Below are 27,171 nucleotides of genomic sequence, written 5' to 3'. Positions count from 1 at the left end.
ATACAGTAGACTGCAATCCAGAATTAAATTCCACATTCAGATTGTCATTCCTGGCCCTACATACCTAGGCTCATAAAGAAAACTTGTATTTTTTCCAAGTGGGAGACATATCTCTAGTTTTAATCTTCTGATTTTGCAGCAAAGGCACCTAGAGCTGCACACGCTCATCTAAAATATGGAGAGAGATATTCCCACAGCAGTCAGAAAAAAAATTCCTCAGAATTGCTTAATGGATACTGAAATATGTTACCATTTGATTTTTAATCTAGGTACATACAGTAACAGAAAGAGGCCCAGGGCTAGCTGTATGGCTCAGCAGTCTCTTTGACTGTAGAGCATGAAAAAGACACTGATGACATATTAGAGGCTTAGGGGAAAGGATTCAGTCTTTCTGGCATGCAGGGGAAAGATCACAGGCCAAATTCAGCTCTAGCACAAACAGTGAGACTCGATGGAGATCACTGGAAATTGCAGCCGTGTGCACCAGGCCTAGATTTGACCTTGCAGGCTTGATGCTTGCAGCTTACAGGAGCAAGGCTGCACGTTTTATCAGAACCACATTGGATGAAACTTAGGCACAAAAAAAATGACATTAAACACATGATTTATGTGGTGATTATTTGCACTTGCTGGTATTCTTCTTTAAAAAAAAATAAGATTGTGAGCTGGAATGGAGCATAATAATTGGGCCTAAATCCAGTTTTGTGCGCAAATGATTTAAAGCCATGTTCCTATCAGGCTCAAATATATGGATAAAGGGTGGGGAAGAAGAATAAGTAGAAAATTAAGGCAATCATTTATGCATGTTGCTGCAGCAGTACTTGGAATCTGGGGTGCTTTTGGCCCAGCTCCTTTCAAGTGCAACAAGAAGGCGAAGTGCAGTTAAAGTCAACGCTCTTAACTTGGCAGCCACGTGCGGTATTTATCCGGAAGCTGTGTCCATTTCATGTAGCAAATGGATATTAGCAATTCACCCTGAGCAGAGGGGTGTCTGATGTTCCCCATGACTTCAGTGCTCCTGGGAGGCTGAGGAAGACCAAGCTGCCAGGTGGGCTGGTAAAGGGGGCCAGCAGACAATAGCCTGTATTACCCTATACAGAGTAAGATGCAGCAGCTCCTGTGGTGACCTCCATTAATTTTATTTTTTTTGTGGCACAGGGGAAGGTTTCCCATCCCCAGTGCACAGCACAGTCCTGCTCAGCTCAGCTCTAGGGGGGGAAGAGGGAAGCACTAGGTGCCAAAAGTCCTGCAGCAAGAATGCATGGCAAACAGGGGGCCTGCCACTGCCCGCTTCTGAAGTCAGTGGAAGTTAAGGGGTTTAGCATCTGGCTCTGTGGAAATCAAGGCAAAACAACAATCTGAAGATAGAAATTTACATATGTACATACATATACATAGACATAAGTTTGCATTTGCGTGTACGCCTGCCTATTCTTGGCCCATTCATGTTCCAGCTCATTAAGCTTGCAGAGGAAGAGAGAAGGAGCAGACACCTGGGTGAGGGCCAGTTGTTTTAAATTCTTGATGCACCTGTCTAAAGGTGCAAAGGGTAGAGTGCAATTTCATTACAGAAATTTTTCAAGATAAACAGCTGATCTCCCAAACAAGCCTAAGTTGCAACACTAGGGAAAGTGACTTTGCTGGTGCAAGTAGGTGGGAGGGGAGGTGTAAGGTTGCTGTCTGTGGTGCCTATTCCTGAATCCATTTTCCTTTAACACACTTTGGCAGTGGGCATTCACAGTTGTGCCTTCACTTCCTATTCTCATTTACAAAAATAAAAGTTAAATTTAAATCTTGCATGGTTGTTTATCTACTAAACTGAAGATACATTCTCATCCCCTTACAGGTGTGTTAAAGCTATTCCTTGGAGATTGCGTGAAGATAGCAATTTAAAAAAGGTCTTTTTTAATGGGGGGAACAAGAGGTAGGATAAAAAATACCTGCATGAGTATACGAGCATGAATAAGGGTGAACAAACTGTAAATTTATATTTTCAAAATGCTACTGACTATCTTGACCTGATGGTCTGCGTATTCTCTGGAGCTGTTTTGGCAGCCACACTGCAGTCCCCTGAGCTGTCTCACGTCCTGGCCACCTCACAGGCACAGCCACGCAACAAGAATGCAATGGCCTTTCCACCCATGGGATGAGCTCATTTGTCACATCAGGCAATGGGACAGCAACATGGCATCACACCCCAGGAGGGAGGAGGAGCTAGGTTAGGTTTTCCTGGAGGCCAGGCAGAGTGAAGGCCTCTTGAAACACTGATCTTGGATCCATTTAGATGTGACTTGTGGTGTCTCATGTCATGACAGAAGCTTTGGAGACATGAAGGGTTGGCCAGCATTAGTTATAAACTTTCTTCTGATCTACCTGATTCATCCCAGCACTGGACAATGTGCTGCTACATCTAAAACTTCCCTGTAATCAAAAGAGAGACTTACAAAACACTGTTGTTTTTCATCCCCAGATCAGTCTGGGTTATTTTTAGTGACCAAAATAGAAACCCTTGAAAGCTTATGGGTTACAGTGAAAAGGTTAACTGCATCACAAATGGTGACACTAATGCACAAGGACTTCAGTTTACTTAAGTATTGGTAACATACAATCCAAGTTCCATCAGATGTTATAGAATAAGCTGCAGCTTTTATCTAGCGGGTCTTTGAGCACCAATGAGGAGTAAATGATTTGATTTTGTGAGCTCCGAGGATTTGTCAGTTGCCTCATAAGTATAATTCTGGCTCTTCATATTCCTGCTGCTTCTAATTTAGCAGGACAGGCTCATAATTGAAGCAAATTAACTATTTACACTTGCCACTTCTACCAGGGGAAGAGGACACATCAGCAGGAAAGAATGAGTGGGAAATTAAATTCTTCCCACTTGTGTCAGATCTGCCCTTATATAAACACATTAACAGTAATTTCATGAGGCGTCAAACATAGGAATAAATACTGAGGGATAAAATAATGAGGTGTTGCTATTGAGCTGAACTGTTGCATCTAATATTACTGTGCATGAATTACGCAGCCTGAAAGAAGGCATATGTTACAGCACTCAAACAGTTGTTTCACCTGCTTCTTCCGATCATTAAGTTTTGGGTCCCCTAGGTGAATCCATCCTTCTTCCAGCTGTAAGGCCAGTGCAACATTTAAGTAAACACACAGAAAGACATACACACATAGACACATATATGCACACTAAGCTGTTCATAGGAGGCCAGATTTGTTCCTGCTAGAATTCCAGTTAAGTCACTGAAAAGTTACACCAGAGATTAATTTTGTTGAATGTTGAATAGACATTCAGTTCCATTTTTAGAATAATAGCACATTTATTAAGGTCTTTGGCTGAAGTTTTAAAGTTACATTAATGTAAACAAGAACATTTTGTTTGTAATTTGCCACATCTATTACAGCTTTACTAGGACTCCAATTAGAAACTTAAGGTTCATTTAGTACGTGCACATCTGGTACTGATTTAAAATGACTTTCCTTTTTCATTTAAGGACAGAAAAATGACCTAAGTAGCCTTTTTACCCAGTTTGAACCAGCATTCTGTCTGAAAGCCAGAGACCTGACCATTTAGCATACTGAACTCTCTTTCCTGGGGGCTGTTTTTCTCCCCTTTGCAGTAAAAATGTGTGCAAAGGGCAAATATGTACATAAATAAGCTATAAACCCAGGATGCACAGAAGTATAGTACTGACTAAGGAGAAAACAGTGTTTGTGATCCTAAGAGAAGAACTAGAAAAGCCACTGAATATATTCCCTGTGCTATGGCTACAGCACTGAGGAGAATGCACCTCAACATACTACGGCTACAGCTGCTTTTCATTCACAAGTTTATTAAACTGAACAGTTTCAGAAAACATTTACAGTGAAAAATGAAGGAAAACACACAGTCCCTGCTTCTGATCATGTCTAATTATTGTACCAAATTCAGAATTTGAGAAGAAACTATGACAAAGTCCACCATGACCACTAATGTCCCTTTAATTTCTAGACTCCTCTGTGTAGATAGATTTGGACAAAAAAACCACAGGCACACAGCAGCACTGTTTGAAAATGGCCCTTGTGCACTAAGCTATAGCATACAACCCAAAAATGCAAATGTCTTCATATGGTAAAATGAGAGTGGAAGTACACTAGCACCTCCTTTAATCTAACAAGTTGCAATATTCTCACAGTAAGACCATCTGAGTGTGATCCATTTCATGCATAACTTCCCCCTAAATTCAGTAAGGAACTCCCTATCATCTAGTTCACAATAACATTTCCTTTTTTGTCATTCAAATCCTGTTTTCTCAAACAACATTTTTCTAGTTTCTTCAGTTTGAAAAACATACGTGATTCTTGTACAAACCCTTTCCAGCTACACTCTAATATGTCAGGTTATCAAAATTTTGTTGCAAAGACTTGGACATACATATACTGCCCTTAGGTCATTGCTGTACTGAGTTTCAGTACCTTTATTTATTCTATGGTCAATCTTCAGGAATAAACAAGAATTCTATGCATTTCAGAAAAAGCTGGCTCAGGTCATGGGAACAAAGAAGATTTCATTTTGGCATGAAGACATGAAGTTATTCTTCTTTCTCAATAGCTGCATTATGTTCTACTTTCTGATTCATTTGTATTTACTATTTTAATAGTAAAAGGAGTTCCAATTCAGAAAACATAATTTGGAAACATAATTCTATTTAAATTCCAGAATAAGCATTAGCCTCCAAAACATAAAAGACAGAAGCTTTATGATAATTGAATCCTTTTCAGCAAGTAGAATTCATCAATAAAATATTCCTCTAATGATGTTATTGTTTCTTTATTTAACTATTTTTGAATTTCTGAAGCTTCTTCCATGCCAAATTCCAAATGCTACATTAATCATTTGTATTTTTAGAGTCCAATTTTCCTAGCAGATACATAGGTTTCCTAACAGTTACTGATGCTCTGGATCTGAAAAATTAGGGCTTTAAAATACAGACTATCTAGTCAGTTAAGATGTCTTGTAATCATTACTTTGTACTATTAGATCCCTAATGGAATAAAGAATGAGTTTAAATTTATTCTAGAAAATAGGATTGCCAATTTTTTAAAAATAAGGACTATCTTTTATCCTTTTTGTACAGTGCTAGATTAGAAAGGGCCTGGGCCTGGAGTTTTAACAATGTGCTTAATAGATGATAATGAATAGGCAAAATGAGTCAAAGAGCAACAAAGATATGCTAACCCAAACTCTTGGAATAATTGGCTTAAAAATCTAGTTGCAGCCATTTTTTCAAGGATGTGTCATTTGGATTCCATAACACATCATTCTGCTGTGTTCCAACTCAAATTAAGGACAACAGAGATAAAGAAAATAAATTTTGTTCTGCTGTTCTAGGGTAGGACTTACTCAATTATTGCTTTCAACCACAAATACGAAATCCAAGTATAGCTGGAAATTTAGGGTTTTATGCACTTTTCTTAAACAGAACTCTATGGAAAGACTTCATTTTTCTGCTGGTACCACTAACATGACAAGCTCAAAGGAAATGTGTGTTTTATAGTCTTTTAGCTTTATACCCATTACATGGTCTTGGGACTTTTATTCATGAAGTCAAGTTTTGTGTTGTAAGCAGAGCAAACACTATGGAAGGAAAAACTGCAACAGCCACAAATTAAGGGTCATTATGAAAAATGGTTGAGGAAACCAAGCACAAGTTTGCCTAAATAAATAATTTTTGCTTGGTTTCATCACTAGAGAGATGTAAGATTCACTAGAGAGACAGGGTCCTGAGAAGTCCAGGCCTTTCATCATTTCAGAAAAAATTGGATCCACAATCCCACGGATAAGCAAGATGGGTCCAAGATACAGATGTAACTACGTGGAGCACTCCTGTTTGGAGGTCCAGATTTCAACCCAGGGAGTGATCCAGGGCAAAGACCTTTCTTTGCAGTAGGAACCAATTTAGGCCAGATGCCACAGTCTATAGTTTCTCAGCTTTGGCCAGAGGTCCTGGCAAAGCACAGTGGGGACAGCAGGCTGCTTCCTACACGTTTGGGCAGTCTGTTGAGCAGTGGCTGTTCCTGGTGTGGCTCAGCACTGTCCCTCCTGCTGGCTGGCAGGTACACGGGACAACAAGGAATGGCATCAAACCCTCTTGCATGTGAATTTAACCACAAGCATAGTCCCTATTTTTTCTGAGTCAAAAGTGAACACCCATTATCATGGTCCCAAAAAGTAAAGTTTGACTATGACAAAACTGTGGTACTGGGAGGTCTAAACAGCCTGTCAGATCTGGGACGTAACTTCAGCCTTTGCTGGACATACTAAAAAGGGGAGAAGAAAGAAAGAACACAACAAAATAAACCCAATGTGCTAAACCAAGTGACTTCTCTGATCCCTGCGTTTAGAAAGTTACCTTTCCTCCAGCTAAACCTTCCAAATGTTGACCTTATTCAATGGTGGATACTAGATGAATAAGATATTTTTTTTTAGCTAGTTAGTCAATGAGTACCAAATCTTGAATCTTATTACACTGATATCTTTAACAGGGATCAAGAGGTACCACCTACGCCATCCAGTTATTAGCAAAGTAAAATTTTTAAGCCTAAATGGTTTTACCTACCAAAAAATCACATTAAAATTTTCCTTTTAATTCTTAGCCTTATTAAGTATAATTTTGTAATAATAATATGCTCAGTGTGAATGAATGAGATGTGCTTTTGTCCCAGTACTTTTCTTCTTTCTGTGCTGGCATCATCTCCCACCCAGGTCTCCTGCAGCCAGTATAACTCTCACTCAGCATATCCTTTCCCTCCATATCTGTTTATTTCTTAAAGCTCTCATTTATTTATCTACCCAATCCATCCTGTTCACAGTTAGTAAAAATGCAACCGATAACAATAGAAAAGCAATGGTATCCAATAGCAAGGATGAATGGTATTTGCCAACCATCACCACATGAAAATGATGAGTTTCCAGAGTTGCCCACTTTTACATAACATCTGACTGACTTGGAGGGGTTTCTGCAAAGGTTCAGATCCAGCTCTGCTGGCCTCATTGCAGAACCAAGGCCTTTCCATGGGAGATGGAAGTAACTATGGGATGTGTTTTCCAGAGCCCACATGTATGCTGGAGGATACCCCAGAACAATGTCGATTTTCCAGGGTTCGTGCTAGGTCTCTCTGAGTCAACACATCTCTTAACTCTTTTCAGAAAAGCCAGGTGGGTTAGGGAGAAGATGTGAGTCCAGCTCCCCTTCTGGCATTGTGGGGCAGAGAAACATCTGCAACAGGGAGCTTGGATATATGTCACATCCCACTGCACAGATACAATTTTTGGCAGCAAGGTCCTCTTACACACATTGTCATAGACAGGGCAATACCATCATAAAGTCTTGGGCCCACCAATTTTGGCATAAAACAATCCAAAATAGAATCCTAAAGCTTGTGCCACACTGCAAAACTAAAAAAAACCCCACCACTTTTAGTGGTTTAATACAGAAGAAATGAAACGATACTCTCCTTATCTCAGTCTCTTTAATTCAGATGCCTGAGATGGCACATATTCAGTTTTCATCCTGGCAAACAAAGGAAGCTGCCTACAGTGTTTAAGATGACCCTGATAACACTTTCCTGAAACAAAGCCTCTGAGCTACAGCACAATTTGTACCTGTTTTTGTTCTTCTCCTAAGCCGTCCCACATTGAAGCTACAATTTTAGAGACTTCACCAAAAGTAGCATTGGGGTTTTGGCCCTTGATGGCTGCTTGAGTGTCTCGAAAGAATAATGCATAGGCAGACACAGGCTTCTGTGGCTCATTTGGGTCCTTCTTCTTCTTCTTTTTGGGAGTTTTGGGTTTCTTTCCCATATCTGAAGCAGGTCTCTTCTCTCCACCATTGACCTGTAACATAAAATTAGAAAAGTACTATTAAAAAAGCCAATTTAATTCAGTCCATCCATTGTTACAGCTTCTGTGATACAAAGATTTTGGAATTTGTAAGCAAAAATGGAATTTTAGTTGCCATCTTTGATAATTCAAATGTTGACACCATCTGCCTTAGTCACATGTATAAAATTCATTATTTCAGATTATGTAACTTTTTCCCTCAAAGTGCTTTATATTTTCCTTTCATGTAATTGCTATAATCTCATTTATAGTTCATCTGTTCATCTTTACACCTTCTCTAAGTTTCATTGCTAACGGCTATAACATGCATATGACTAAATTCAAATGAAATTAGTTTTATTATAGCCTGACCACCAGTTCAACCACATGAACCACCTGCAGACAGCAGGAACACTGCAACTGGCGGTACACCTTCCAGGGAATTTGAAGAGAATCTGACTGTAAATAAAATTATTAAAGTTATAGACATTCCCCTACACACTTTCTAATTAAAATCTGAAGAACCAAAGCTTTCTCAATGCAGACAGTTTAGACCCCTTTCGAGGATCAGTTCTGATCCATCTGGATTTAGTTGCATAGTTTTTTCCTCTGCTCATGTGAAAGCAAATGGTTTGAGGAAAGGAGTGAAAAAGGAATGGTATATGAAGGAAAGTGCATGTGCATTATTTGTGCATCACCTGAAAAAAACCTGCACATGATCATTTATGCAAATTTGTTAAATGCAACTTCGCTTTTCCACTGAATAGCTCAGAGACCCTGATCACCAAAGCATCCTACCTTCCTAGGTGACTTACAAGCACATAAAGGAACACTGTCCTGATTCTTCAACAGATTGGAGCTCCACAGCAAAGCAGCTTCTCTTGATATGATCATTTAATTCTCTATACCTGTAGTAATGTGTGACTACGAGAGGATTCAAAGGCTTTTTTCTCTTGTTGACATGGCCAGAGTAATACACATCATAAGCATTTTGAAGTATGAGAAGTTCAATAGCATGAAAAGTATGCTCTAGGCTAAGGATCTAGTAGGCATGACTTTTATCACATCCTTGTATTATTATTTTTTAATAATGCATATCAAGTGACACAGAACACTGATGTTCAAATCAGTGCAACTGCATGAGGAAAATGGCTGGAAATTCTCATTTTGAGCAAAAATCTGTTTTTTTTTCAATACACACCACTTTGTGGTGTCCAGCAGGGCCCAGGTGACTACAATGAACAACCTGGATCTCTGTGGCTTACTAAGCACAGCAGTAAAGTGATGACCCCAATTTGAAAACAAAGTTGGTTGTTTCTTTACCATTATGCTACCATAGATGCATCTTTAATACAAGGTTAATGGACATGGAGCCTATTGGCAGCATTTGGAAAATACGGAAAAACAGAAGCAGTGTGCTCCCATTACAAAGTTATCCAACTTTTAGTCTCTTGCTATTATTTCATTCTACAGGGTACACAAAACTACCAGTTAAATGGTAATTAACTAGGCTTCCTAGTTAATTTGGCAATACCAGTCTAAATTCTAGACAGTTCTGTGCAAAGTCCATGAACAAGGAGGCTTGACAACAATGTGGACTATAGTTAAAATTTTGCCTCTATTATTTACTGAAGTTTTCCTCTTTTCAGAGTGACAAATGAGATTTAAAAGTTCTCTGCATATTAGGATACTAGATTACTTAACCTACCCTTAAACCAGGTGATATGCTGCAGAAACTTGTTTAAGAAGTCTTCTGGTAAGCTGTTCTGAGAACAGCTCTAAAATCTTATTCTCCGACCTGAATGATCAAGAGACTTCAAAAGCCTACTGTTAAAAAAGAGTACTCACAGGGGAAATTCTGTTTGTCTTATATGAAAATAAAAAGAATACCCGAATTCCAGTACTAATAACCTTGCAAATGGGTGAGATGATGGCCTACCTTATGCTCCCATCAGTCTATCAGCTTCATAGACTCCACTTCTAACCACCAAAGCAAAGACAGATGGGAAATAAAATAAAAACCATATATATTCTGCTAGGCATAGACTTGTGCCTCAAAATCCCTGGAGGTGTAGTTAGCTCATGGTAATCCACCTCCTGTCATGGCTTATTGCTTAATTATCGTGATGTATTTAACTTATTTATCACAAGAAAGCAATAATCTTTCACTTTAAAAAAGTGTACATTAACCATGTTGCACACATAATAGATCACAAGAATATCTAGTGTAGGATTTAAAACTATCAAGTAAGGCACATCGTTGATATCTAAATGCCCCTTGAGAAGCTGGAAAATGTCTATAAGCATATTTTAAATAAACTGCAATAGTACCAAAGCCTTTAATGGAGCTAGGAGAGCTGTTTTATGCACACTATCTTGCAGTAATCGCTGTAGTTTAAAATAGATTTTAATCAAGCACCATCTGCATAATAGGCTGAACAGACAACATAGAATTCTACTTATAACTCTTATCATATAAAGTAAATATTGTAAAACCTCTACCACATAAAGAGAATATGCTGCAGCAATTCCTTAGTAATTGTGTTTCCGTTAGTTAATTGTTGCTACTTGCAGTCCTCTCACTATCATCCCTCTAAAATGCATTATTTGAAATTCTCTCATAAGTGAAATTCAAATGAGTATGTAAGAAAACCCTGTTATCCATCTATGAAGAAATACATATTTGCAAACCAGTAATGCTTCCAGCAGCTCACTATTATGCTTGGCAATAACCGAATACATGTTTAAGGATCCAACAGTATGAATTATGGCAAGAATTACGTAAATGTAATATTCCAGTGTTGAGATGGTCAGAATAAAGTATGTGGTAAGTGGCCACTTTGTTTAGAATGTTTTTATAGTTACTTAAAACTATTGATCTTGAAGTTTTCTCTTTTTTCTTCTAACCATAGTTCCACATATTTGATTAAAAGAATAAAGGAGACTTAGGGATGTACACCACTTGCAGAAAAAATATCTTTGATCTGAGACTACATTTCATACTTCCACAGACCTAGCAGCTTTCTGACTGTATATACTGTATATTATGCTAATGTTGTCACTGATCTTATGGTCGAGCAACCTCAGCTGTCTTGCTTTTAGAGCAACAGTGTGTAAGGCAACTGAGCCCTCTATAAAGCAGCACCTTTCTTTTTTTTGTACAAGGGAATATATGACTTTTAAAGTCCAAAAGGCCTATATGAAAGAGCCTTTATGTGAATGAGTATTGCCAAAAAATATTTAGTAGCTGCTGCCATTAGTTCTGTGTATGTTGGACAAGGCTTACAACAATTTGAATATTTACCATACGATGAACATCCAAGAAGCTCAGTGCATGAACAATTACATCAGTTTGTAAAGTTTCCTTATGACTGGCATTTGGAAAATGTACATTAAGCTGAAATGGTAATTTCCTCCATGCATGAAAATCAGTCATTCACTAGGGATACAATTATATTTCTAGTCCAAATGTATGTAACGTACACATTTGTTCATACCTTTCTATAAATTCATCAAAGTCATCCTCTTTCTATAAATTCATGCAAACATGAACAGGACACTGAGATTTTTGTATTTTTTTCTCTAGATAGAAATAGGTATAGTTGTTAGGGACTTCTCTATCAAATCTGCTGTCAAAGGCTTCTTTCACACATAAGGCTGGGTGTTCAGCTGGCATAAACTAAGGGAGATCATCTGACACTGAGGTGATTTTCCCTTTCAAAATGTACTTTGTCTTTTCGATCAATGTTGGTACACGGGCAAACATCTTCTCCTGCTGGTTCAATAGGGAGAATGTCACTGTTGCTGTTAATAACATGGCGAATTCAAAGGGAGCTGTTTTTCACACAGTCCTTACGGCAGGAACATAGAATCATAGAATAGTTTGGGTTGGAAGGGACCTTAAAGAACATCTCAGTGACTTCATGAAGCTGCTCAAACGTGTGAGCTCCAGCAGCTACTACATGACTGCAACATGTTAATTCTACTGAAGGACTAACTAGTGAGCTCTGGCCCTAATCTATTAAGTAATACCACACATCTACATAAAAGTTTATAAAACAAAGAGAAAACTGCAAATTTAGCAAAGTTACATTCAGGTAAAAGACAGAGGTTCCCACAAGAGATGGAACGGCTGCTCTATCTCTTCCTGGCCCCGTCCAGTACCTTCTTTCACTGGGAAGAACATTTCTGGAGTGAGAAGGACCCTCACAGGCCCCTCTGAGAGAATGTAATACTGTTGTGCCTGGGGAGAAAGACTGCACTGAAAGCTGGTTTATTCTAAATATTTGCATCCATGCATTGGCAGCTTCCAGGAAGAGCAACATGACAGAAAGATACACAGCAGAGGAGTTTCACTAAGTTCTTATGCTGATTATTCAAACCCTGTTGTCTTCTATGGAGGGAACTACAGCAGAACCACTGCGTTGGATCAGGCATGCCAGCCCACTCATGGTCTCTGATGGTGGCCAACTTCAGGCATTTTCATGAAGACCCAAGACATCCCATAGAAGACAGGTATGGCACAATATGCCCCCACCAAGCTTACAGTTTAAACCCTACTAGCTGAAGACAAATTTAAGCACTCTGTCATTATTAACGAAATTTAATAGTCTTTACAACTTTTCTCTTAGCAGAGAAATGATTATTATTGAATTTTCAGGCAATGTATCAATTTCAGCACACCAAATTTAATTTTGTGTTGTGTCTTGTGCCTTTTTTCATTTTTTTCTGCTTAGATGGATCATGAGAGAATTTTAAAGAGAGGTTTCTAAAATAACATGGCCTGTTAAAAAGTTGAACACTATGTAAACTGGCTTACACAAAAAAAGGGCTAGGCTTTACTTGGTCTGCAGTGCTTAGTATTTCTTTATTGAAAACATTAGCTTCAGATGAGTACTGTCTGCACAAAACCACATCTGTAGGGTTTTTCTAGCACAAAGTGTTGCAGTGAAAAAGTACAAGAAAAATGTAGGCTAAATAACTGAAATATTGGTTAGAAGCAGAAAGGACACCTTAATTATTTGAGTGGATGTTTTCTCCAGAAGTTTAGAGCATCTTGCACACTCCCACCAATATATGTAAAAATATTAGCAAAGCAACAGGAGTAGGAAATAAATTATTCTGAAAAAGTAAAAGCTGCCTGGAATTATTTTTACATAGCTGTATTCTAAAGTCTCCCTCAGTAAGAAAGTGCTCATTTAAAATGTATGAATTATTCAGTAATTTTTAAAACCTAAAGTTTGTGAAATCACAGGAAAGTCCTGAAATAAAACTTTTGAATCAGAATTTATTCAAAATGTAGTAGAACATATGTCTCCAATTACATGATTATTTTATAGCTTGAGGCATGAAAAACAATATAATATGAAAACAAATCAGACTTACATTTCTTGACTGGATTATACTTCCTCAGTGACTCACTATATGTTTTCTTCACATTTCTTGTAAGTCTGCAACTTTCCCCCACAAAATATGGCCATTGTACACACTACACTACAGGACTGCTCTAACACGACAGCTATTTTGCAGTGACCTTAACACAGAGCTAGAGGTTCTCAATTTCAATATGCTCTATTCCTGGTTTATGGGATGACTTTGTGCTAAGTTCCAGGTTTTTTTGTGTCTCAGCTTTTGCGTTTGCAAAATTAAAATAATATACTTGTGTATTTTTTGGGTGGTTTTCAGGATTTTATGAGGTTTGGGAGGTTTTTGCATGCCAAACCTGCTATATAAATTGACATTTATCTTTTAAAGTAATTTATTATGTAAATGCATTATCACTTCATGCCTGTACCAACACTAAAAGGAAACTTAAATATGTCATGATGGAGTGTCGGCACCTCTCAAAGTATATATGCATAATGGGTCTTCAAGGTTTTCAAGGTAAGGCTTTTAAAGTTCGTAGAGGATCTTTCTGTTCTGATTGCTATGGTGTTCTATTTACTCATCCTGTGACCAAGTAGCAAAGACTAGCATATTGTACAGACTGTTCATACTTTTTATAGCAGTAACTTGATCTTTAACTGGGAACAAACATCCCTTCTATGCAAGTGAGAATACTCAACCTTTATATTAAAGACCTAAAGGAATGGCTATCCTTTGAGTGTTTTACAGAATTCCAGTTTGCTCTCATGAAGAGGAATGATGTCCTTTACTCAAGCTATGTGAAGAAATGACTGGAAATTATAAGTTCTGTATTCATAACCCTTTATTCACTTCAGTCAACCATGCATAATGTATAAAGTATCACCTTAATAATTGTGGCCATACGATTCATTTAGCAGGTCCTAAAATATCCACCATTTACATAGTAATCCTAGCATCTAAGCCTACCTTAGAGCTATCTTCTCCTTCATCTTCATGGACTGAACTGGATGGTGAAGGGGTTGCAGATTTGCTTCCAGGTGGAGAGGGCGAGTTGTGAGGAACACTGTTTCCACCCATATTCAAACCAAGCTGTGCACTGAGCTGGGACTGGTTAATAGTAGTCAGCTGCCCATGCTGCATCATTCCTGGCTGCCTAATATCTGCAGGTTGAACCCTTGGCCTCATGGTTGCCATCTGAGGATGGGAACTATACTGGGCTCCTTCTGTATTCCGTAAATCTTGCATCTACAAGAGGAAAAAAACTGTATTAAGCATATCACTAATAAAGAGTTCTGTTCCTTAGACCTCGATTGGCCTGATTTGCTATATAAGGCTTAAAAGAAATGGCAAATACTTCAATAAACATGTAAATACTGGAAATAAACAGAGTAAGGATATGATTGACATTTGCATAACACTGATGGTTATAAACTATTCGGGCTTTAGCCTCAGCCCATGGGAATAGCAAAAAGCAATGAAAGCTTGTTTCTTTACAGGGGGAACAAAAGGGCACTGCTTTTTGTAACTGCATGTAGAGTATTTCAGAAATGCTAACAAACAGGGACAGGTTTGCACTCTGAAGTTCAGAAATTGATCAAAACGTGAATATCCTAAAAATTCAAAACAATTTCCAGATTCTACTTTTCTTCTTAGGATTTTTTTGTGTGTAAGCTTTGAATTTGGGAGCTGCAGTTTTCAGAACTTGAACATCTACTATTAGGTCCAAATCTATTTTGCCTGGTGCTGCCCAACGAGATACTGGAATTTTCAGGATTCAAACGAATGAGAAGAAGGATGCATTGATAGACTGATTAAATGATTTCTGAGTTGATTTGCTGCTAGGACATATATGAACGGAAAGCTTGGAAATCGTGGGATTGACAAATGAATCCATTGTGCTATGTGGGTCACCGCTTCTTAGCATTAACAAGACATACTATTTTAATGCAAGCAACAAATTCAGTCTCTGCAAGGATAAGAATTAAAAGCACTGGAGGATGAAACTCCTTTCTTGTCCAGAGGTCAAATGCACCATACACACACTACAGCAGATTGCCTTTAACATCTTTTCAGTATACTCACACAGAAACATGACAAATAGCAAAGAGTATTAGGGAGAAGCTCAGATTTAAGCTAAGGTGTTCTGTGGGTGATTTAAAATTGAAGTGTCAATTCAGAGCTGAAATGAAATAGATATAGTTGTCTCTCTGTGCATCAGACAAACATGCCGTACGTATCGAGGGGAATCTGACAGGAAGTACCATTGTGTAAGTTCCATTATGAAAAGGACATGCGTTAATGGTTCAATATATTAACATAACCACATTTATTCTACTGACAGTCTTTGTTAGACATGTCATCTGAATTGTCTAAAGATCACTCAGATTTTTTTTACAAAGTTTTTATAGCTTGTGACTTCTATAACCTCTCTCTCTCTCATACACACACTCCTATACATCACAGCAATCTGTAAGATACCTTTCAACGGGTAACACACAGAAAAAGAAAAGATAAACCTGTAACTTCACCTTTTCTCTTACTATTGATAGCATAAAAATATATCAATTTTAGGGACATAGTTTATGAGCTTGGGGATTGATTTTTGTAAAGCTGACTGGCTGGCAGTAAATCAAACTAATAATACCATTAGTTATGGCATACTTACCACTTTACATGTATGTGTGTCTCTGAAAAGCATTTGAAATGGATTCTGACAATGTGACATCACAATTATACCTGTATTTATATTGCTTTAGAAATTAATAGCTTTTGATAAAAAAGGGTTGTCGATACAAACATGTTCAAGTTCATTTATTGACTTCTAAAGCACCAGAGGAATAGAGACAGCACAGTGTATGAGATCAATCAAAGGCTGAAATTTGAATCCTGGCAAACATTTATATTTTTAAAGATTGCTACTGACTTCTTGTTCCCTTCCCTCCAGTATCATCTCCCCTCCTTGCCAAACATATTAGCCTTGAAAGCTATCATTATCTCTGCTTCTGGCAGACAACCCACATCAAAACAGTTGTGCCAGGGACACTGTAACTGCTGCTCAGCCGTTTTGCTCTGGATCCAGCTGTTGAGCTGGGCAGCAGCTGGGGAAGGGGGAGTGGGAGTGTGGGCTGTCCCAGGCCCTCTCAGCCAGTGCTGGGTGAGTGGGCAGTGGGTGGAAATTCACCCAGTCCCTTGCGTGCTGGGGAGAGGGAGGCAGAACCCTTCCAAAAGCCCTCCCTTCACCCCATCTGTGGCGCTTGAGCCTCAGCGTGGGTGTGTGTCCTCCCCACGGTGCCCACCACCCAGCAGGGGCCGAGCCCACGCTGCCCCACTTGCAAATGCCTTGTGCTTTCGTGGGGTAGCACCATGATGGGGCTGGAAATAAACTCCCTCATGAAAAGCTGAACAAGGAAGACCACTTTTTAATAAGAATATGCATCCTAATGATTTTATGAACTGTAGAAAGGAAACAAGCACAATTTGAAACTCCTGACAACTCTTATTTAGAATGAACTTGCAGAGTATCTTCCTCTGAAAGCAGGGCAAAGGTTATAATTTTAATTACTTTTCCACAAGTAAAATATAATACAGTTGCTATTATTCAAATTATCTCTCCTTTATTAAAAACTCTTTATATGAACTTCAAATATTATCAGATAGATACTACAGAACATTGTGTTTTTTGTCTTTAAAAAATATATATTTTTAAACAGTCTGTGATTCACTTTTAGCCCTGTCACAGAACATTCTCTGTTTTCAGATAACATGACACCAGCTGGACAGTATGGGATGTATCCACATACACAACACATGTATGTGTCTGTGTGTATATATATATTTGCCAGACAACCCTTCACTAGTGAAATTCTGAGGACTGCAAAATGAGGTAGTGCAGTAGAAAAAACCCAGCATTTCCCTTTTCACATGAATTCAACTTGTCTTCTGAATTTTTAAATCAGATGAATACCAGGCTACTTTTACAAAACCAAGTGAGGTTTTGTAAAAGTTTACTTTGCTTACAGCAAGTAAGTTTGTTTAACAGTACATGTTGCCTTTTAGATACTAAGCTGGAAACCCTCACCTAAGGGACCTGCCTGCAGAGAACATACCAGTGCAAGTCCATTGCACAGAGCTATGGCCCTCACCAAGGAGGATCCACATCTGCAGACGAGGTTTCTGGCTCACCTCTCTGCCACGCACTGCAGAGCCTGTCTTCCCTCATCCTGTCCCTTCCTAGTGAAAAAAAGGGATTGTCTAAGAAAATGGAAACTGCTTATCCCTTGAATAAGAACAGGCAACTAACCATGTAACTATGAAAAGCTATGAGATTACACCATGGAAAACATGTGATGATGAACCTTCAGGTTCCTGAAGGATCAACAAACCAAGAACTGTTCCATCTTCCCTGTTGGGTTCAAGAACAGTCCCACTCATGAAAACCACATACTTGGGTCATTGCTGTCGTGTGACAGTACACTCCCGTTTCAAACACCGTCACTACCTGTCTCTGCAGGAGCAGTGGCACTATCAAGACACACTCTCTGTCAACATGCAGAGTATGACTAATTTCTTCTAAACTACTTCAAAATCAGAAGCTTCTTATTTCTTGTTCCTCCAGATGGAGTTTTACAAAACCCACCAATGTGTAGCTGTGCTGGAGCCATATTCACTATGCAGAAGCAATATTGCGAACACACTCCTGCTGAATGCAAAGCTGAATACAAATCCTGCTGGGTGGCAGAGCGCCAAATGGAAGAACAAAGTTAAAGAGTTTGAGTGTTACAAAGGATAGGGACAGTCTTAAACTGATGCCTTCAATGGTCTCTCTGATGAGGTAATAATGATAATATCTGGCACTTTAATATCAGTCTCCATCTGTCAGTTCCAGGATGTTTCACAACTTGGGTTATATTCAGCTTTAGAACATGATTGGTTTTATTTTGGTTTTACTAAAGGGGAAGCTATGATACATTTCTTTTCATGGCTATTTTTTTTTTCTGTTTGCATTTTGCTTATAAGCAGAAGCTGAGCATCCACCCATGTGTTTGACATAGTAAAAGCTACTAATTCTGAGGTGTATACCAATAACTGTTACGACACGTTTAGTGGAAAAACAGCACGGGGCTGTCTGGCTGAAAAAAAGCTCCTAATGCCCTGCTCAAAGCTTCTAAGGTAGTAAGAATAAAAAGCTAAAGTGCTTGAAACATCAGACCATCATTCTCCCCATCAGCTTAAAGCAAAACCAAAGCAAAGCATGCAATGCAGAATACAGTGATATCATCCCTGCACAGAAACATCTTACTGCAGGACAATGTGAATACAGTATCCTAATCACAGAAAATAGTGCTAGAAGGAACCTCAAAAGGTTATTTAGTCCAACATCTATCTCACAGCAGGATTAGCTATACCTAAATCATTCTGACAGATGTTTGTCTAACCTCTTCATAACCTCCCTAGGCAATTCTTGTGCTTAACTATCCTTACAGTGGAAAGGGCTTTTTTCTGTAATGTCTCACCTAAATCTCCTTTGTTGTAATTTAAACCTACTACTTTTTGCTTTGCTCCCAGTGGACATGCGGAATGTTTTTCTCCTTTACAGAAAAGTTGTACACACTAGAAGGGTATTATGAATTTCCTTTCAGTTTTTTCTTCTTTAGACCAAACAACTAAACCCAAAGATTGAAAGACTTTTTTCATATGCTGTGTTTTCTACACCTCTGATCATTCTTCCTCCTATCCTCTGGACTATGTCCAATAGTTCTTCATTTTTCTTGAAATATTGTGCCCCAAAGTTCACAAAATACAGATATTCTTATCTGACACAGCATTCAGATAGAACCCTTACTCTCTCACAGGATATAGTGTGTAGCCTAAACCCCCCCTAATTATCTGTCTTTTCGATACAAGCTGGTTAACACATGCAAGATGTAGAAAGAGCCACACTGCAGGACTCAACTAACATCCCAGAAGGTGGCATTAGGAAGGAAATAATTTTTGTCTGAGAAGCATTGGGCAGGTGGTTTCAAAAGGAGTGTGCTGTTAGCAAAATACATTATTTTTGTTATAATTAAGAACTGTGATGCAACATCTCTCTGAAAAGCTGTAAAAGTCCAAATTGTCCCTCCCTATTTAAATTCATTTATAATAAATGTTATCATTACATCAAAGAACAAAGACAGGTTGCCTTAATAGATCGAAGTAAATACAACAGGTCTAAGTATATGCAAGAAACACTGGGGATTACACACCGGTGATGAAAACATTAAAACATAAGAAAAAATACACAGGTCTTACTCACTGAAGCAAGTGGAGAATACATATCTCACTACCCTGGGCAAACTCGTATCAAGGCACAGCAGGCATTATTTCTATTACCCCATCAGGTCTTACAAGGTTTTTTGCTTAGTTTTCTACTAGCTGAGAGTTCTTATGAACATTTCTGATGGACACTGTGGAAGGTTGACAGTTCTTTGCTCTTTGTCTAAGCAGTCAAGGTAAGTCAGAGAGCAATAGCTTTTCATACTGTAAGAAGCTATATTTGAATCAATTAATTAAAAAAAAATATTGGGAGAAAACCCCAGGGGATCTTAAGTGTTATCCATAAAGATAACCACAGTGTGCTTCCTTCTTCACTGGTGTCACCCAACGGAGTCACCATGTAGGCATTGCAGACATTCTTTGGTAGGCAGAAGGTGTTTCTGTTATTAGTCATATTCTCACTCATATTCCCAGGTCAACTTGTGTCACTACCTGTACCATGTTAAATCTGAATGTTTGTTAGTTCCCAAATTATGCCACATTAAAAGGTAGCACTAGCCTCAGTTGTGCCAACCTCCTGAAAAGGTTAGAAATTTTACTGTTTTAATTTAGGTGTTTTAATTGCCTTCCACCATAAGCCAATGCACATCTGCAAGATGTTTTAGAGTGACACAGAGATGCTCATTAAAAAGAGAGAAAAAAAAATGGAATTCCTACATAATCACTTGACTCTCCAAGTCAAGGTTTCAAAAGAGAAGAAAAGATAAAATTAAGTTGCCAGACAGGTTTGTGAGAGCTGGCACACAGAGAAGGAATTGTGTTTGTGAGACCACATCCACCACTTATGATCAAAATAAACACTTGTGAAACCAAAAAAACCCTCATAATTCTTTTAAATGATTGAAAATGCAAGCAATATTAATCACACAATCAATCACAGCTAGGTTTAAACATAAAAGTGTGTAAAAATACAGAAATGCCCATGCAGTTACTCAGTGCATGTTGGTGGTTAAGATCCTAGATTAATAGCAACGGAATCTAAAGCAAACCATGCAGTTTCATGTGTTGGTTTCCAACATGGTGATGCTATTCAGTGAGATAACCTAAAACTCGAGATAACTTGAATATCTGCATTTGTACACCAGAGAAAAGCCAAAAGTGACCCCAATATTTAGAAGGCTGAAATCTGACAAGAAGTTTGGATTCTCTGATTAGAGTGGATAAAACTGGTAACTGTCATGTATGTCCTGTTATGAACGAAGGCTGATCAAACCCCAAGACCCACGTGCTATCAGATGTTTGTTTCCATTCAGTTAAAGCAGAAATCATATCTGCAAGCACGTCTTCTCTTAGCACATATATAAGAGAATGAGTGCTAAAGAAAGATCTGTTATGAGAGTTAAGGTTACTCTAAAATGACCACAGAGAACCATTCAAAACACATTAAAAGGAATAACTCAAAGCACCACTGAGCAGAGGAAGGGATGTGTGTTTTCATCATCTCATTTTTATAATTCTCTTCTGTATCAGCTAACTGCATAATGAAAGACTAAGTTTTCAAGTGGGTGTTTGGGGAATATTTTAGTGTTGTACACAAGTGTATTTTATATACTACGCCCAGTGCGTTTTCAGGATAAAATGAAAGGATCATTCAAAATTTCTGTTGATTAGGAAAACAGTTTTAAAATTAAAAAGCAGAAACCTCATATGTAAAAAGAACCCCAAACTAAAAAACCACCCCACCAACCTATTAAATTTACTACTCTAATCTTTTCAAAATCATTCTGTTAAAAATTAAACCACTTCAGGTTGTTTTATATAGTACTGGTTCTGTAAGTGATCTTCAGCTCTTTTAAAACAATTATATACTCAAAATTCAACTGCAAAATTTTATAGCATGATCATATAATGACAAGAATGCAGCAATATACAGTTTCTATATTTCTCGGTACACAGTTAATTTGGGGACTATTAACATTCTTTTCTACTTTATGTTTTAATATCCTTTGAGTCACACAGGGCCTAGGCCTCAAAACTAATCATAAAAAACTACCAACTGCTATTTACTCTAATATAATAACCCTTTATTTAAAACAACATCCAATAAATTTCATTATAAGAAGTTATTAAAAGGGTTAAAAACCTATTAAATGTCAAAGAATTTGCCTGACTCAAACTTCTAATAAAGAAACAGAATAGGCTTTCTTTCTGAATTATTTAAATCTTTACTGACTGTGCACTGAACCATGAAATTAGAAAAGTGTTATTAGAAGTGTTCTCTGGTTTTTATAAAAGTTGTAGCATAGAATATATCAAACCACAGTCTTTAACTAGACTAGTTAAAGAAATAGGTTTTTAATCCTGAATACATGGTTTTCACTGATATAAAGGGTCATAATTAAAAGTCTGGCCTGGAAGCTGAAGATAATAAAATTATTATTACAGGAGCATACATGTTCATTTGCTATATTCTGGATGCATGTTTCCATTTTAATTTGGACACATATCTTCAATTTTGTTTGATCTTGCAAAGTCCACTAATTTGGACCCTCTCAGCAAACAATTAAGCTTTTAATAGTGACTCATTTTAAAGAATTAATGGTGAATAAGTTGCGTTATCTTTTTCTCTTTTTTAAAGTGTCTAACGCTTAACAGCAGGTATAGGTTGACAGCAGACAAATGAAATCTAGGAGATACAAGTCAAATATTCTAGCACACATCTCCCGATAACAGTATTATCCCTTCACTGCTTTTTCGCAAATAACAACAGAACCATTTTCTATTTCACCAGTTATTTACATAAGGAAAACAATCATGCATTTCACATTTATTTTAGTGATGCTAAAGAATTCCTGAGTCAGCAGTATATTCACAGGTTCACTCAAACACACCTGAATCAATAGCTTTTCATCAAAAGAAACGAAGTCAGAAAGACACTCGAGAGAGACGATATTGTCTCCCCTTCTTTTAGACAATAAAAATAGAAGAATCCAAGGAACATGAAGCAATTAAGTCTAGGAATACAAACTAGATCCTTGGAAATGCTGTGAGCAGTGTGAAGCTGTGCTTGCTGTAGGGCAGGAGGGAAAAGGGGATGCAGGCAGCTACTGTCATCTTTGCAGTGCTTTGCTCCTGTGACTGACCAACAACACAGTAGCCAGTGTGAGATTGCTGTACCTTTGCTGGCTTCTGCTCTGTTCTATTCTATCCTGTTCTATTCTGTTCTGTTGCATTCTTTACTGTGATGTTCACCACAACAGTATCAAACCAACCTCCTGCAGTGAGCTGGGCACGACTATTAGCTGTCACATGATGCTCCCTCTACCCACTTTAACAGACAAAGGTACCCAGACCACACCATCCATCTCTCCCTACCACAAAGTAAAGGAAGTTGTATTGGATACATTTATATTATTTAATTGTTATTTATCAATAACTTTTATTAATATAAAGCAGTCTGGAAAGTCTTTCTTGAATCAGTGTCACCCTCCAGCAGATGATTTGTAATTTTCCAACAGATTTGCCAAGAGAGGATCTGGCCACATGAGAGCAGAGAGGGCTAAGTACAGTGCAGGGACAGCAAAGTTGTTATAGTTGTGTATCTCTCAGTGATGTCAGTGTATCTGCCACTGAATTTTGTCAGACATATTTTAAATATTTTATATGGTAGTGTTAATATTTAGAAGATTGGGTGACTAAGCTTTTAAATAAATAAATTTCTGATGAGATATTCATATTCATCACATTCAAAAGAAAGTGCAGCTTGCATAGTATTTAAAAAATGTTTAATTTGAAATTGGAAATATTAGAATTAGACTGAGATATTTAAATAAAGGTATTTAAGGATGTTTACACTTAGTAAAGAAAAACATGTGACTTAACTACAGTATTTATCATGTTAAGACTTGAATCCAGGCAAATTATTTGGGTATGCCAATATTTGTATGGTTAGGGCAGCACAAATGCAGTCATTTACTAAACTTGATCGGTGTGAAAGTCTTTGAGGAAGATGTTGAGAGCTTGAATGACCAAGTAACCCTTTGAATTCTAGTCCACTCAGGCTCTTATATTGTTTTAACAAGCTTAGTTTCAGTAAGGGATGGCTGCCCAAGCAGAAGCTACTAGACCTACACTCATTAACGACAGATAAAACAGGGAAAAGTACTGAAAGGTGAAACAGAAGGTGTAAGAGCTATAACCACAGATCATTCACAGTGACTCCATGCTGTATATCATGTTAGTTCATGCTCTGCCTCAGTGTTCATCTCCTCTTCAAAAAGCTCAACCCTAGATTTGCAATGCTGCATTATTTCCATGCACATCAACAAATTCTGGAACTTGATGGTGAATTTTGGTCTGCCTTTCTCACCATACACACTATGTGAAGTTAAAGGACAATGAAAGGTCAGTTCTTTCTAGTTGGCAAGTTTGGTCAAAAAAAATCTATGAGTCAGTATCTTATATAAAGAAAAAAGGTTTTCAGATGTGACTCATCTGAAATGCATGTCTGGCTAATTTGTGTCCTTCTGTGCCACCTTTAGTTCCTCTTTATCTCAGTAACTGTTGCATTTGCCTACCCCAATGAAGGTTTTGCTGCTCATTGAGTCTAATATCTTACCTGAAAAGCCATGTTCCCCAGGTTCAATGACAGGAGATATGCCTAAGTGCAGGGGATGTCCATGTGGGTAAAAGACAGCAAATTCCTTCTGGTTAGGATATCACACTAAACCAACTGTGGCACATGAAAAGTTGGTGCAATACTGGAGTGTCTTTTGTCTCCTAACTCTACAGGAAAACTCTGTAGGATCCAAACTGCATCTTATTTCAGTCCCAAGAAATACCAATTCCCTCACAAAGCTGCACTCTTCTGCTGCATCAGCTAGAACGAGAGATATTTGAAACATTGATTTAATTTAATCTGAATATGCTACTTCACTGTAAAAGGCATTTGCAAGGGAGCAGAGGCTGTTTCCAGTGTTGTCCAGCTGTTTAGGCACTGCACAGAAATAAAGGGCAGAAGGACCTCAAATGAAAATCTCTGTCCCCCAGAAGGTACAGAAAGGACTAAAACCTGAGACCGCTACATGCTGTAATCGTCTCATTACCCTCATTAGGCTTATGAGGCTTCCTGCTGTTCCACACAAACCTTGTTTCTGTTCCAATGTGATAAAAAAGTTGGATCATTGAAACTCAGGTACTGCAGGCAGATCTAGTCTGCAATTGTCCTTATTCTCCTACTTGAGCACTGTGATGAGGAACATCCTAGAAATTATTCCTGAAGCTGTAGTGTCCTGTTTGGGGTTGTGTTTTACAAATGGTGTTGTGAGTAAAACAAAATCTTCTACAGAATTAATAGTAAACCTAGTCTGAACATGAGTAAGTTTAGGAATGACTGGATTAGGGACGCTCAACTGGCTCAGAGTCCTGAAGGCTTATTAATAAAACAACACCACCGTTTAAGCAAACTATTTTGCTAGCCATTTCAGTCTCAGGTGGAAACACTGGTGCTTTGCTAGCTCTTGCATTCCCATAAATAACAGTTGTACTAAGCCAAACAAACCTTCCTGTAAGTCCCAGCCACCCTGGTACTAATATGCATAGAATTATGATTGTGCATTATCCCTTGATTAACACTGATGTGCGTTTTCTGAAAACTAAAGTCATCTGGGTTTTGGGTATGCATTTTGTGGATTTCTGGACTCTGCTTATTTTCCTTGACAAAGAAGAACATCTTTTTCCTGGCTGATAGCAGTAGCCCTGTCACGGTTTGACCCCAGAAGGCAATTAAGTACCACATTGCCACTCACCCACTCCCCACACTGCCCCGGTGGGATGGGGAAGAGAACCAGAAAAGGTAAAATCCATGGGTTGAGATAAGAACAGTTTAATAATTGAAATAAAGTAAAAGACACTGCTACTACTACTGATAATGAAAAGGGAGATGACAAAGAGAGAAAGAGGAATAAAACTCAAGAAAAAAGCAACACAATTGCTCACCACCTGCTGACTGATGCCCAGCCAGTCCCTGAGCCACAACAGGCTCCCTCCAGCCAACTCCCCCCAGTTTAGATACTGAGCATGACGTTCTGTGGTACGGAATATCCCTTTGGCTAGTTTGGGCCAGTTGTCCTGGTTATGCTCCCTCCCAGCTCCTTGTGCATCTGCCCACTGGCAGAGCATGGGAAACTGAAGAGTCCTTGATTTAGGGTAAGCACTACTTAGCAACAACCAAAACATCAGTGTGTTATCAACATCGTTCTCCTACTAAATCCAAAACACAGCGCTGTACCATGCTACTGGGAAGAAAATTAACTCTATCCCAGCTGAAATCAAGACAAGCCCCCCCAAAAATCCAGATCCCACAGGATTCTACTTTTTATTAAGTACAAAATCATAACAAAACCCATGATTTAGATTAATAAAAATGAGTTGGATGGTTTAAATTAAATTAGTGAAAGGATCTTTTACCAAATCTTCTTGTTGCTGTGTTGCAGCACCGTAAATTCTCAGCATGAGTAATGACACTAATGGAAGTTGAAACAAAGGGTCTGCAGAATGTTTAACTCAGATTGTTTTTCATACATTTGATCTTGTTATCAAGTGATAAACTTACTGGTATTTGTAAGTATATAGTCATAATTTTCCCTGCAATATAAACCTAATGCCATAGTCAAATATTGTGGATTTTGTAAATGTTAAGTACATGTGTTACTGCTAGGCAAGCCATTTTTTGTAAGTTATGAAAAATATGCTTGGCTCTCAGGGAAAAAGCGATTTAATGATATGCTAATAAGTCCATCATTCTTCTGTATTGTATTATTTACAATTTTGTCTCTAAAAGCTATTTAACATCTCTAGTGTAATTATCCATCTGCAGCTTGCCAAGTCCAATATTATAATTCTGAAACAAGAAAAGTCTCAATTATTTTATTTTCAACTATGCAGAAGATGAACAGATATCCAGCAGTCTCAAAAGATTAAGATTAGTAAATCTATTTTGCTTAGTGTCCCTTATATTAGCATGTGACAGAAGACCTTCCTGAGAACCTTCTTTTTAATTTAAGAATATATCTTTATTTTCCTGGTTTTGATATTTCTATATGTTGGATACCTTCCTTAATAAAGCCTGATCAACTTTCCAAAACAATTTAAGAGAAAAAAGCAAACCCCCTAATTTCTTGAAAAGGAATACTTTGGGCAATCACAACTTGTGATTTCTTTTTAAACTCATTATTTAGTCTACTCCTTCTGATCATAAAGCCTCTTATTGTCCCATTCATCTTTAGAATAAAGCAGCGACATCGGGTTGGCCAAGAAAATGTCCTTTTTCCTTTATCTTACAAACCTGTACTTTCAACATTGTCAAGCAGCAAGCAGTAACTGGGGAAATGATTATTTATGACCATATATACAGTGATTTCACTCTATTCCTGCATGCCAGGGAAGCATACCGGAATCTGGGATAACAATGTGTTGTGATATAATACTTGCTTTGCATATGCTGACATAGATGGTAGCAAACCTCAAGGTACATCACCTGTTCTGTATAGAAACTACAGCAATACAGAAACATTTTATAATGAAATTTAGGGAGGAAACAATTGCCTTCTGCAAGGGAAAAGAAAAATGACTAAAGAAATTTACAGAACATGAGCTCAGGACATTAAAATAACCAACCA

The 27,171-nt window shown here is 38.0% G+C and overlaps 1 protein-coding gene across 5 annotated transcripts in view; it reads right to left on the bottom strand.

Annotated features, from left to right (window-relative positions):
• Nucleotides 1-27,171, bottom strand: part of TOX (thymocyte selection associated high mobility group box) — a 224,686-nt gene that overhangs the window by 31,386 nt on the left and 166,129 nt on the right. For 4 of the 5 annotated variants that reach the window (XM_005238222.4, XM_027787921.2, XM_055799776.1 and 1 more), the window contains exons 4-5: nucleotides 14,204-14,482; nucleotides 7,655-7,885 (exon numbers count right to left, since the gene is read on the bottom strand). In XM_005238222.4, the coding sequence (XP_005238279.1) occupies nucleotides 7,655-7,885; nucleotides 14,204-14,482 (510 nt within the window). The remainder of the gene's footprint in view (nucleotides 1-7,654; nucleotides 7,886-14,203; nucleotides 14,483-27,171) is intronic. The other variant, XM_055799777.1, reaches the window with a different exon arrangement.

Source organism: Falco peregrinus, chromosome 3 (assembly GCF_023634155.1).
Source record: "Falco peregrinus isolate bFalPer1 chromosome 3, bFalPer1.pri, whole genome shotgun sequence".
In the NCBI taxonomy this organism is placed as follows: Eukaryota; Metazoa; Chordata; class Aves; order Falconiformes; family Falconidae; genus Falco; species Falco peregrinus.
Note: the sequence above shows the minus strand (reverse complement) of the source record. Positions and strands in the feature narration are given on the sequence as shown.